The sequence below is a fragment of the Tetrao urogallus genome, assembly GCF_951394365.1.
Source record: "Tetrao urogallus genome assembly, chromosome: 6".
NCBI classification, from domain to species: Eukaryota; Metazoa; Chordata; class Aves; order Galliformes; family Phasianidae; genus Tetrao; species Tetrao urogallus.
Window position 1 is genome coordinate 34,655,313 of NC_136819.1, and position 14,501 is coordinate 34,669,813.

Below are 14,501 nucleotides of genomic sequence, written 5' to 3' on the forward strand. Positions count from 1 at the left end.
TATGCACTACCCTACTACTAAAATTCAGGCAAAAAACCCCATCCAAATGAGACATTAATTGGATCAATTTTAAGAATATTTCAGATGAATATGTTCACAAAACACATGCTCGTTATTGCAAAGCAGTCTAAGGCATTCTTCTATTTAATGAGATTAATAACACCAGCACAGATGAGTGCATGTCCTTCTTATATTGTTCTTCCCAGATCATTTAAATATATTAATGCTTAGAAAAGAAAAAAGACAGCCAGTATTGTAACTGTGATAGTATTTATTTTTTCAGAATTCAACTAGATGAGTGTAAGGTCCATTTGTATCCAGCTTTAACACCTGCCTGTTTCCATATGTGCCATGTTTAACAAGAACACCTGCTTCCATGCATTTGGCATTGGCAGCCAGTTGCTTTTCACACAAAGTCACAAACTGAGAATAAAGTTCCATTCCCTTTTCTTTTTCAATGTTTGCATGGTACTGCATCTTTCTTCCTTTCAGTTTACCACCCAGCGTAGCTTGTGGTATGATGAGCACATTGCCTGGTAAATCAAGGACAGATACGTACTCTCCATTTTCATTTTCACTTAATTTAACATTCAACAGCACATTGACTGCAAATAAAATAAAAATTAATATACCATTATAAAACTAGTATACCATTATAAAACAATATTTAAGATTCCACAAGATACTTTCAGATAAGACTAGTCACTCAAGCAAAAAAAGCTGACTGTTACCAAAACAAAACACAGACAGTCATTAAATACTATTATCCAGTTAAGATTTCAGAGTATTGTGAAGAATGCAAAGGATATTCATATCAATGTAGTATGTCTAAAGAGTTACAGTGGGTGGGACAATGGTTTGCTCTTTGAAATCCTGCAGCTTATTCTAGTTGGAGCTCCCCAGAGGAATCCAGGATCTAACCAGTGACCCTGAAGTAATTACCTGATACTCAGGCAACATTTACACAGGAGCTTACATTGTATGAGATAAGGCCATCTTCAATACACTGGGAGACACTTCTGTCCTGACTTTCTTCTCTTTATGGTCAGAATAGATGGCAGCAGTATCCAACAATGAACTGATCCAGATGAAGCCCTAGGCTCAGCAGTTTGGTCTCAGAGTAAGCACCCTTTAGTCTCCCTCTCAAAGACACGCAAGTGTCAGCCTGCCTTTTGAGAGGGAATGTAAGCAGGTAGGTCAGAGATGCAATTTGGTCCATTAAATGCTATGTGTAAACTTACAGATAGAAATGTTGTGTTTGATAACATTTTCTAGTGTTTCTATAACAATCAAATGCTTCCCCCAAAATTTCCTCCAACTCCTTAAAAGCTGGGAGAATACTAGTCATCTCTCTAAACCCATAAAAAACACTAACTTAAACAGTATCAAAACATATTAAGAACAAAAATATTCCATAAAAACAGATACTTGGGAAGATGGCATCTCCTAATAGCAAACAGAACTTTCTTTTTCCAGCCTATTCCAGCTGCCACAAAGCTGAAAAAGTGATTATTCTCGAGTCTCATAAAACTCTCAGAAGCTCAAGATTTTCATTTCATGCTGTTTTAAATATACCCAAAGATTTCATCTTACTTTAGCATCACAGGAAGACCGTGTCCTTGAAGAACAAGAGCTATTTTCAGTATTTTCAATAACACCTGTGCTTGCACATTGCTAGGCCTTTCTGCTTGTCCCAGCATGCAGCTTGAAATAGACTATTGTTACATGACCTTTTGTGAAACTACCATATCAGCAACCCACAGAAACAGGGCACTTTTATGTGGAACACATCACTGAATTCCCCAAGTGATCCACTGCTAGTGATAGAGGAAAAGAGGCACAACAAACTAAATAAAAGTAAAAGTAACTAACAAAACAAAGCAAGCAGCCAACCAACTGCAACAACAAAGGCTAAAACTACCCTAGAAGAAGGCAGACAAATCACTAGAGTTTGACCTTATTCGGAGCATAAGTTCCACATGAATGTAAATGTTAAAAGTGCATGTGCAGAAGAACAAGTGAACTACAGATAATGCTGTTACTACTACTGATTCAGAAAGGCTAACAATATGTAGTATGAGATGGGAAGGACACCAGTTAGTTATCCAGCCAACTCCCTCTACTGGCTATAATTTTAAACATCCAGCACATGTAGGAAGATCAAAATGAAAATACTTCTTAAATAAAGCCATGAATTATCTGCAAACCATCTTCTCTAAGTTCAATTCTGTCCTTGATTGAAGATGCTGCTTGATACTTGTAATACATCCATTAATAGGTGCACCACTTTGTTTCCTAGACTGTTTTCATCATGAACTTTCAATGTGAACAGTTCTTGTAACAGGTGAATCATGAACTGACAGTCAGAAGAGATAAGGACAGCTGTCAAATGAAACATAACTAATCAAGCTGTTATTTCAACCACCTGATTAGTTGGGAATGATGCTATTTGATGATTTTTTTTGCCTTCTCATTTAAATGATTGTTGCCTTTTCTGCCACTACCATTTAGTTCTTTTTGAAACAATACAAGAACTCATACAGATTATATCATACCAATTTTTGGAATAAGATCCTCATCAGCACCTTTGAAGAAGCATATGTAGATAACAAGTCCTCTCTGGATCTACAAAAGATTAGATAAAACAATATCAGTTTTTCTCACTGTCTACCATGCAGGTTTATCCTTAAAACTGATACAGAAAGGGACAAAACTACAATGACAAAATTCCCAAGACTAGTTTTACTTATTCCCTATAGCTTCAGATTTCAAATTTACTTACAGAAGTTTATGAGATATCAACTGATTACCTGCACAGTGCTGCTACCATGCAATAAAGCCAATTTGTTAGCTGCATGTGAAGCTACACTTTGTTGTAATATACCATGCACAGTATTTCTGTTATTACAGATCAAATAATTTACATATAGTTTACATACATACAGTATGAAACTTGGCTTTATTTACAACTATGAAATGTCAAATACTGTGGGATTTGTCAATGAACAGAATTATATTTTGATGTTAAAAATAAACTAGTAAAGGATAATTCTAACAAAACAGTTAATTAAACATTTAGATGCGACAACCAATTTAAATATGATGACCAACAGTTATGAAGTTGTCCAGAATACTAGAAAGTTATCAAAAAAGTTATCCATCAGTGAAACCTTTTTGACAAAGTGTGACTTTTCCCTTGATTTGTGTGGGGTAAAGGATATGCCACTTCCTTAGCAATTTAAGAGACCACTAGAAAGAACTGTCCATTTGAGGAAAGGATTAGGTCTGCAGTAACAAGAAAGCATAAAACAAACTCTTTTTTTCTCTTTCTCTTAACTCTTTTTTTTCTCTGGCTTAGTTCACAAAGAATATGTGTGCGACAACCTGTGCTTTATTAAGAAAATAAAGCTGTTTGGCTACACAACCAACAGGAATGCGTTTCATGTTCAAGTATATGTTAACAATTTAACCTCTTCAAGAAAAAATAGAAAGCACACACAACTTGACAATAAAGAAAATCATACCCTGTCACTGCTGTTTTGTTAAGAATAATTATCCTTCCATTCCTGTTAGAAGGAAAATTAATGTCAGCACAGAGAAAATATGAAATGCTACCAAAGAGATGCTAATTAAATCGGAGTAGGAAGGATTCTTTACTTTCAATGTTTTAAAAACAAAAGCATAAGAAATATGAGTATTTTTTAAAATAAACAACAAAAAAACACACAAAACCACAACCCTTTGACTTTTCCTTTCCTTTTTTACTTATTATTTTCTTTATAAGATAGAGGCTTTTAGTAAAGAAAAAAACTATACACATGAGATTTCATTCTTTTGTTATTGTGGAGACTGAACAAAACACTCAATGCAATGAGTAAGGAGAGCCATATCTTTGTAATTATTTTTTCTAGTTACTAACATATGGAAAAAAAAGAATGCTCTTCACAGCCAAAATGTCACATGCTGAGATTCTTTCAGAAGCTATAAACTGCTCCTTACAAAACTCATTCTGACCACCACAAAATATTACACAGGTTTCCATTCCCAAATGATTATCATATTTCATAAACAGTGTAATAAATTTGATGCCCTAAACGCATTGGCATTATGGCATTTCAAATGGCATTTCAAAGGCTCTATTCAAATGACAGAGAAATAAAAGCTGCTAAAGGATAGACAGCCTTACTTGCTTAGCTAAATATTAGTTCCAGAACCAGACTAGCATCAGGATGTTAATGCACATGTATCTATTAATAACAATTATTAAGTTGGTCAAACACATTCATACTACATGTATACAAACACTAACTTAGAAAAAAACAATTGCACTATATTGCACACCCCCCCAGATAACTACTACTCCAATCTTGAGATTTCTGAAAGTTTTTGAATATTTTTACATACAGAAGTAACAATATTCTGCAGAATGCTCATTTAAAAATCTTTAAAAAGAGAAAAAAGGAAAGAAAGTCAAATTTAGGACTTTAGAAACAGATAACTAAAAATCATTATTATTAGCTATTGCATTAACTAATGTAGTTTTTCAGCCTCCCGCAAGATTTGGTGTTTAATTCAAAATATACTTTTTCTGTCACAAAATTTGATACATATCAGCTTCAACATCTGTTACACTCAGAAAGATTAACATAGTAGAAGGGCAACACAGGAATAGAACAGCAAAGAGACTATTATAAATGAAACAGTATTACAAAAGAAAAGTAAAGGTGCTCACCCATCTAGAAAGGTCCAGGCTCACAGAAAGAACTCCCCCAGAGAGAAATCTGCAGAGACCCTTCCCCAGTGACAGTCAGCCCTTAAATGGGTCTAAGAGAGGTGCAGCCAGGCTCCACCCCTTCCGGTCACACAGCTGAATTACCTTCACCTGTGTTCCCATGCCTGACCAAGTCCTTTCCCCAGGTGCTCAATCAGTGGTTCAGACCATGACTCAACAGTTACTGTACAGTGTTTCACAGCAATTAAATATGAAATGCAAAAGTCTGAATTCAGAGGCAAGTAAATGCTGAGAATGTTTCTGTTTTTATTATACGCTGTACGGGAACTGCTGAGTCACGGCCTGAACCTCTGATTGATCACCTGAGGCGAGCCATGAGTCAGCCACAGGAGCACAGCTGAAGGCAATTCACCTGTGCTGCCGGAAGGGCTGGAGCCTGGCTCCATCCCTCCTAGATCTATTTAAGAGCTGGCTACCAGTAGGGATGGATCTCATCTAGAGATTCCCTCTTCTGTTGTTTTTTGTAGGTGAGCCTAGCATACAGGTAAGCTTTCCATTTATTCTCTCTTGTTATCTTAGTCTACTTTGCCTAACTCTTTTGTTCTTTTTGTGGTTATAGCATCTTAATATCCATTGATTAAACATATGCTTATTACATTCTAGAATGTTTAGAAGCTGTGTTATGGAGACTATCTAGTTTCCCAAGTTGAAACTCACGGTTTCAACTGTGATTGAGAACTATATTTGAACACTTATTTACAATGTGTTCAACCATGTTTCAGCCTCAACCTGTTATATGTTACTTTTTTTTTTTCTTTTCAATTTTCTTAACTGAGTAGGAGACTTAAAACTGAATTTAAGGAGCTACCCTAATGGTAATGCATGTCAGTCCCCAGGTCTTACACAGGTATTTCAGGTGTCCTAGCTGATCAGAGCTACGTTTAGCCCATGAAATGTCAAGCAAAATAACACAAATAAGGAAGTTACAAATGCAACATGTTGACAAGCAAACAGTTACTGGAAAGAACTTACATAATGAAAGGCAGGCAGCTGTGCTGTGTGGATTTCTTTTTATTAGTAAAAAGCCTACATAAATAAAGCAGTAAATCAAGTTACTCTGCAACAGTGGCTTTTATTGTACAACTGTCCTAAGTAATCATCAGAGCAGGCATACCTGCATCATAAAGGGCTGAAGTACCTAGTCCCCCAGGCCATGCAGCAAGCCTTAGCCACACTGCTTCTGGACACTGCTTTTTAGCTCCTCTGCAGAATAAACAACTAAGTCCTCCTCCTACTCTCTTTACAAAATACATTCATCTGAACTATGCAGGATTCCATTAGCAAAACCTAAATATATTCCACAAAATGTTATCTCAGCATGTTTTGGTTGTTTTTTTTTTTCTTCTGGAAAATGTAATGCAACTGGTAATGAAAACAGATGCTTTGTAACCTGTAGGAAGCAAGTTTGTGGAATGTATGTGAATTATTCTTTGACATCTTCATTCGGCTCACTGAACAGTGAGAAGCGTTATTCATGTTTCACCCATCCTGCTGCATCAAAGAGAAACTTCATAATCTACCATGGGTCACAGAACAACCTGTACCGGGTATTTTTTTTACCCCATTTGGTATCTTAACCAGAAGATTAAATTAAGAGAAATAAGGTATGGGAGAGACAGTTTTCATTGCATTAAGTGTAGATATTTCTTTTTTCCTATAGTTTGAAATACTCAATCTCATTGTATTTACCCCTAGATTTAAACAGAGTTCCTTTTTTTCCTTCAAAGTATTTTGTGTATACAGAAACTTTTAATGGATCCTATCTTGCCAACATTTCTGCATAAACAAGACCTAGTAATCCTCAAAAGGTCGTAAAGCTACAGTTGTGAAAACATAATGAAGAGTAGTGACTCATACAAAAAGTACACTTCTAGCCTTTTTCCTGATAAAGAACATCCACTCCAGAGTTCCCAAAGTACCTGCAGGGGTCTCTTAAAGCTCGGAAGCTCTTCAAAGCCACCTACATGATGCACAATTTATGGCTCACTAGAAGTTTCTCAAGGTGAGGACCTACTTTCTAGCTGTTACAGGTCAGAACACCCACACCGATTTATATAAATAATAGTTTCTTTATTTATTATGCCTATATTTCTTTATTTTTCATTGGTACACTTACACAGAGTAGCATTATCCTACAAGAAAGCATCAGAAGCAATGATGCCTTTTAATGACCTCTAATGAAAGCCATTAAAGACTAAAGAAACAACGTTTACTTTTTTTTAACTTTTTTTTTTTGTGCTGCAGGGTGATTAGCTCTTGTTACAATAGATTTCTCTTTATAAGCCCTGATATCCAGGAAAGATTTGTAAGGACCAGTTAAGCTTCATGTCTGAAAAATACCTGCTGCTCACACTGGACAAACCTCATGGTGATTTCCTCAATGTTATCCACTACTTTTCCAACAATTTTGGTTAAGATATTTAAATCTTCAAGTAAGAGATCTACACAGCATAATTACCTTCTAACAGATTGACTTGTTGTATGTAAAAGCTGAAACATGTGCCTCTGTTTGGGTAGTTTAACAGACAGCCAGCACCTGTGGCACCCCTGTGAAAGCATATTTAGGAGAGGGCAGAAAGCCCATAGAGAGAACATGGGAGGAGTAGAAGGTATGTTGAGGAGAAGCTGCTATTCTCCTACATGGCCTGTAGCCTGGGAGGGCTTGTTCTGACAGGCAGGAAAAGAGGAAGAGCAGGAGATAAGCCTTGTGTGGATTACAGTCGGCTGTACCCCGGTCTTGGCAGTGTGACCTGGGGTGACAGCATGGGGGTAGGGGTGTACTCAGGAGTGCAGATCACAGCCAGTGCTTGAAGCTTAGCCTGCCGAAGAGGGAGGACTATCTTTCCCACACATTTAAGTATTTTTTTTTCCTTTCAATACCCAAACTAAGTAAACATTTAATTGAGAATAAATTAACATAAATTCTCCGAGTGAAAGCTGTTTTGCCCATGATGGTAACTGGCAGCGATCTCCCTTCGTTCTGACCTGCTGCTTCTCCCACTCACCCCGCAGGGAGGGGCAGCAGCTGTGTGCCTATCGCTCAGGCAAGCTGAAAAAAAAACACTGAAAACTCTTACAAAATGAATATAAGAGGGAACTAATTACAGATTTTGCAGACGCTAGAAGGCAGAAGTGAAGCCTGACGGGAGTTACCACGAGGATCGCGTATCGGTCTTCCTATCTGCGGTAAGAATCAGCGGGCAGCGCCGTCCCTTTGCTGTACCATCCGCAAAGCCCAACGGGCCGCAGCCACGCAGCCCCAGGCTCTGCCCTGCGCCCCCAGCCATGCCCGCCCCGCTGCTAAGGGAGGGGACGAAACCGGGCCCAGCGAGGCGGCCGCGCTGGACGTTACCTCTTCCCACTCAGCCTCCGCACCGTACTCGGGCGGCTTCACCTGCAGCCGAGCGAACAGGCATTGCTGCAGTAAGGCCCGAGCCAGCACCGGCCGCACCGCCGCCATGGGACTGAGAGCACGCGGGAGGGAGCGGCGTGAGGACGGGCGGGGCGGCGGCGGGGTCACGGTGCAGCGCGCGTTGCTTTTCCGGGTTAACGGGAGCAGTGGCTGCAGTGAGGAGCTTAGGTGTCTCGGCTGGGGCGTTACAAAGCCCAGCGCCTGGGTACCGGCTCATTGGCGTGTGTGAGGAGCTGTGGTCCGGCAGTGGTTTCTGCGGAGAGGCAGGTAGCCACGTGCAGAGGCTGTAGCTTTAGGACAGAAAGCGTTTTAACAGCTCGTACTTTTTTAAAAAAAAAAAAAAAAAAAAAAACACACAACACCCTACTGTTACCTGGAAGCTGATCGGTTGGTTGGCTTGTTTGGATGAGAAAAATGCTGCTTAGCTTATTTTCTAGTGGGGGAGTGTTACATGCTGTGGAATAGCGTACTGTCTGGTTTCTGCATGAAGGCTAAAGCCCAGTAATGAGCAGTGGGAGGACTGCTTGTTGCTGCATTACAAACTGCGGTGCTTGGATTCCACTTACTGAGGTTTCACATCAGAGGGCTTTTTTCTTAGTGACACTGTTTGGAAGCAGAGGGAAAAACAAATAACACAGTTAAACAAAGGACACTTGTATAGCCAGGGATCAGAATTAAGATCTGAAGAGAAGTTAAAGTATTGCAGATGTTGCTTCTGTGATCACTCAGGTATCTGACTCTGTGTCCTGTCTCACTGAGTAGATGACTTTTGCACTCCTCTTGTGAGTTCTGATAGAGGTAGCGTGGGCTGGTGCATAACTCAGCTTCTCAGATTTCCTGTGAAAGACCTAAGATTTCATTTTCAGAGCCACATTTAAAAAAAAAAAAAGACAGTAGCGTAGTAAGAAACTAAATTTTATTATTTGGCCATAGTCATTAGACAAGCTTAGTGCAGTTAACCGTTGCACAGCAAGAGGCAATATATTCTCATTAATAGCCATTGTTGCACAAAAGTTGTATTAAAATATGCTCTTTTGCATCAGTGTTCTGTGAGGTTGCTTTCAAAAGCAAACCTTCATAAAAATGAAGAAATCACACTAGGTGGCTGGTGCACAAACTAGCTCATTTGTTAGCTGTAGGGTACTGTTAAGTGTGAGCTATTTTTATTTAAACTTCACTGATTTTATTTAAAATACCTTCTGTTCATTTATTCTAAAGCTCTATCCCCAGACTCATTAAGAAGAACTTAATGAGGTAGAAATCCATTTAAAATGAGTTTCTTCATATATATTTGTGATATAAATTTATTGTTAAGGAAAATGAATATTACTACAGCCTCTGAGCAAATTAGTAGAATACAAATAGATATCAGCATATATGGATATTAATTATTCTTTGTTGTGATACCATCGTTTACACCAGGATTTGATGCATTTATTCATATGGCATATGGTTGTGAACCAGTACATTGAACGAGTAGTGCAGGATCATTATTTGTATCATTCCCAATGTAGTTATATTGTTTTTTCCTTGGAAAAACAAAAATATGTTACTGTAGCATATGTTCCATTTCTTGAGTTTTATTGGGCCATAGGTGAAAGATCTCTTTTGTAAGTCAAAGAATGTTTGGCTAAATTTTAGCCATTTGAATTTATGGTTGGTTTTTTGTTTTATTTTTCTATGAGAGAACCTCTAGATTTCTAAGGAATGTATCCATGTATAAAATACATTTATATTTTTAACAGTTATTATACTAAAGATGTTTTCCTACATGCTTTGGATTTTATAGCTGTTCCAGAATATTTATTCTATCTTCTCCGCTTCTTGACCCTGCAGTGAAGAGTAGGTACTTGGAGATTGACTGTATCCAGAAGACCCTCTTTGTTATTTTCACATCAGTTCTTTTTAAGAGAGGTAGATGGCAGCATGAGTCACTTCTCGCAAATGTAAATGTATGTGCATTTTTCCTTTAATTTGAGTGGTCATATATATTTCATGTGCATTTAATGGAGTGTCACCTTTTGTGGGGAGAGGTGGGTGCTGGGGCTCTGCCTCTGCTGGTACTGAGGTTTCTCTTGTTTATCAGAGGATAAAATGGTCTTTCAGAACCAAAATGATTTCAGATTGTCTTGAAGTCTTCCTCAGGGGATTTTTTTTTTCGTTAGCACTAACTTTGGTATTGTATGTCACTTGGCAGGGGCCACAGTTGACTGTAATATTGAAGGAACAAGATGCATCTAAAAAGTTATTCCCCTGTCTGTGGTGTCTGAAACATTGATCTAAGGTTTTTCAAGCAGCTGTCACATCAACAAAGTGCCCCTGGGTAGTGTCATCTGTCTTGAAGAGAAACAATACAAAGCTGCAGCCTAGCACTTAGATAGCAAAGACACAAAATAGGTTGATACAATGAGTTATATTTTGTCTTGTGGGACAGATGTAGCTGAAAGGGTGTAGAGTGTTGTAGGAATTATATTTGAACATTACATTTTCTGTATTGTCCAGCGTGGAACTCTTCCTATGTGTACAGAGGGGGAAAAAATAAAAGTAAGAAAAATTACCAGATCTTATACAGGGAAGGAGTATTTACTCAAAGCACTTGAGAACACTTAGTAAATAATCACAGGTGGGTACCACTGCAGCCTGGAATGCTGTGATAGAGCTGATGGACTCTGCTGTGACAGCTAATACAGGTTGCTGCTAGGAGGCTCTTCCATCATCAGAGATGACCAGGAAAATGGAATTTGCTGCAATGAAATGGCAGGTCTTCATCATAGGAGATACAAAGTATTTTGCGTTATTTTCTGTAAAATTGTTTAATTTGTAAAGCACATTTTTAATTGACCATGCTGAAACAGCAAATCAATCCCTATGAGAAGAAAAAGAAATAGATGTGCAAATCTTTAGTTTGAGAGAGTTAAAATGGCATGATAGCACAAAATGAAAAGGGATTATTTGGTTGTTTTTAAAGTGATGATTACAGTCTTCTGAGCTGAGTCAAGTTGCTTTCTGTTCTTTCCCTTGCTTCCAGTTTATTTTATTTATGGTTTTGAGTTGTCTAGTTTACCTAGGCTATCTATAAGGAGATATGACTCTTTGTTTGAATTGTTGTTTCTTTTTTGGTGACCTTTTCTCAGTCTAGTTCAATTAAGGTTTTTTTTCCCCAACAGCTTCAGAATTGCTAGGTTAATACTGAATTAATGCATTTAGCTGAAAGCTCCAAATTTCCCACTACCTAAATACAGTCATCACAGTGTCTGTTATTTAGCACTAATTTGTCTCATACTCAAATCATCTTCAAGACATTAAGGTCAAGAACATGTCTCCCTTCCAAACCAGAGGTATTTAAAAGTGTAGAATGGGGAGGGAGCATGAAGACTTACCTTACCACTTGTCAAGCATCAGAAACCATGTGGAATAACAGTGTTTTCACTTGACGACCCTAAGTGTTGCACAACACTGGTGTAGAAAGCTACTGCAAGTAGCTCTTTGAGAGAACATATGAGGTGAAGATGTGATCTGCTTGCTTACCATGATTGCCTTAAGGAAGCAGGAACACTATTAATTAGTTTCTTTCTCAACAAGTTCTACACATGTTTCGCTTGTGACAACTACGGTACTGTTCCTTGCTTGACTGTCTACTGCATCAGTTGCTTATCTCTGCATGACTGACAGATGTTAGTTTTAAAATAAATTCTGTTGATTCCACTGGAGCAGGATATGGAGCAGTAACAGTAACCTACTTAGGGTATGTACCATAGGGTCTAATTATAACACTTCATACAGCTAGAAGTTAGAAGCAAAGCAGTACTCTTTTTTTTAATACTATAGAGGTGTGCTTTTTGGAAATCTAATCTGATTTCTTTCATTTTCAGTGGAAAAACTTTGGTGCTAGTGTGAGGACACTGGACAAAAAAATGCATGAGCATCTTGTAGGTGTTGGAACTATAATTTCCCATAGTAGATGCTGTAGGCCAAAATCTCAGTTGGCACAAAGCCTCATGTTATTACTAAAAAATGTACATGAATTGAGATGCTGCTCTTTCCATTCCTTTGACACACACCATGAAGGGTCATTTATTATTCACTATGTACCTGAAGGCCTCCTTGCCTCTAGTCACTGTCAAGTGTGCAGGAATAATCAGGCTGCATGTCTTTTTTTTTTTTGCATTTATATAAATGGCTTTCAAATAAAATTCTGCAGCTTTAGGCCAAAAGTTTTCTCCTTTAGCCATAGCTCCTGTCATTTTTCCTTTCCTCAGGCATACTGACCTTAGCGAGTTGGGAAGACATGCGCACAAATGATAGGTCATTAGAAAATTCTCTGAATAGCAAACCTCTGAAGTCAGCCCAAGTTCTATTTGCTATACATCATGATAAAACTGGAAAGTCAAAGGAGGCACAAATCATATGCTCAGTCTGTAATCTATCAGTTGCTGAAGCTGTTGTTTCCCTAAACTCAACCTCTTTTGCAATGTAGTTCAACAAGATTGCCAAAGCTCAGTAAACTGAGTAGGGCTGACAAATTTTTGGCAATTCTCTTCAGTGTAAGATCATGCTGCCACAACAAAAACAGGCATTTCTTTTTGCCATAACATAGCATCACAGAAATGTTGGTCTATAAGCTTGTTTTGCAATTATATCTTGGGAATTCATCCCATTAAAAGAACAAAATGCAACTGCAGCAACTGTAGGACTTCTATCTACAGTCAGTCCTTTGTTAATGATTTGTTTCTGTTAATGTAATACTGTATATAATCTGTCTGTGATTTTAGCCAACAGAAGAAGCAGGTTATCTTGTTTCTCCTTAGGTCTTGTGGGGGGGAAAAGAGGATGTTTAATGCAGTGGAATAAAGAGTAGAGGACTGTAAATTCTAATGAATATTCATTGAGTTAAGATAGTATACCATGTGCCAAGAAAAAATGTGACTTGCTATGAATTAACATATCTCAAAGAGCTTCCAGTGTAACCAGTTGTTAATATTTAATTTTAATGCTTTCTGAAAGCACTGACTTTTTTTCGGTGCGTGTTTCTGAACTCATTGGGAGTAGGATGATTTCTTTACAATGATACGTGATACCTCAGAAGTACTGCAATGATAAGAGGTATTTTTCATATAATCTTTGATTTATTTTTTTTCAGCTTCTAAAGAGTCATGCTTTCTTTCACAATAGATGCTAAATCACTGCTACAGGGTGGAAAAAACAACTATCTTCAATATTAGATGTTCTAACAGGATGAAAAAAAATTGTATTTGTTAATTTTTAGAAGTGCTTTTTTTCCCCCCAGATAATCCTCCAGCGGTTTCAAAAATTTTAAGTATATGAATAAGTGGGTAAAACAATTACTTGATAAGTTGAAACATTTTAGTATCAGCTAAAGATATTTAATTCTCCCCTGGATAGTCTGTTACTTACAGGGCAAAAAATGATAGCTTTCAAAGTCACAGTCTAAGTGAGATTCATGTCTGCATTAAAACAACTTTGTTTTGGTGCCCAAGGTAAAATGTGTTTTAGCTACTATTGGAGAAAATACATCTATTATGCTTTGAAGCTTAAAGAACGAATCAGCTCAACTTCAGGTAAATGTCTAAGCTACATCTAGGAAGTTCATTAATTGCAAGAAATATCCTTGGATGCTAATTCATCTCTGCTTTATTGGTTCCATCATACTTTTGGCCATGGTTAACTTGCATCTAAAAAATTAGTAATTAGATAATCTTCCAGAGTTTGCTCTACTAAAGGAAACCCCCACCTTTTTTTTTCTTTTGCATTTATATGGTAGGCAGCTTATGATAGGATTTCAATTCCTCATTACCACAGCAGCTTTTCTCTTCACTAGTCTACTACTATGGGTCTAAATCTTGTATGTGGGAGATGAGCAGGATTTGAGGTAGGGTTTCACCATGTCCAGTTCTACTGAATCAGCAGCATCTTGTCTCTAAGACAAATGTTATTTTAGCAATATTCTTAGATATGAGAGAAAAAAAGGAAAGATTTTCTATTGCAAAAGGTCAGATCGCATAACATAATTCAAAATATACTATTAGAGGATATTGCTTGCTACATTTTGAAAACAACTCAAATAAATGAAATCTAAGTATTGAAATGGACAGCATATTAAATGTGTTAGGGACAGTGATAACATCTGTAATAATAGACATTTTAGTGGTCTGCATGCTCTGCCATTGGATCCATATGTAGATACCCATGTATGAGACATTAAAAATGCAAAATTTAGTTTAAAATTTAGTAAAAGTTCTGATTAGTGCTGGAAAACTGTCATGTGGTGTGAATATG

General features: G+C 37.6%; 1 protein-coding gene across 1 annotated transcript; it reads right to left on the reverse strand.

The window, feature by feature from the left end:
* Positions 1–279: 279 nt before the first annotated feature.
* DTD2 (D-aminoacyl-tRNA deacylase 2) lies at positions 280–8,252 on the reverse strand (the record flags this gene model as incomplete). Its single annotated transcript, XM_079536861.1, has 3 exons — positions 280–605; positions 2,556–2,625; positions 8,145–8,252. The coding sequence occupies 3 exons, from the start codon at positions 8,250–8,252 to the stop codon at positions 280–282; spliced, it is 504 nt and encodes a 167-aa protein (XP_079392987.1).
* Positions 8,253–14,501: the final 6,249 nt, after the last annotated feature.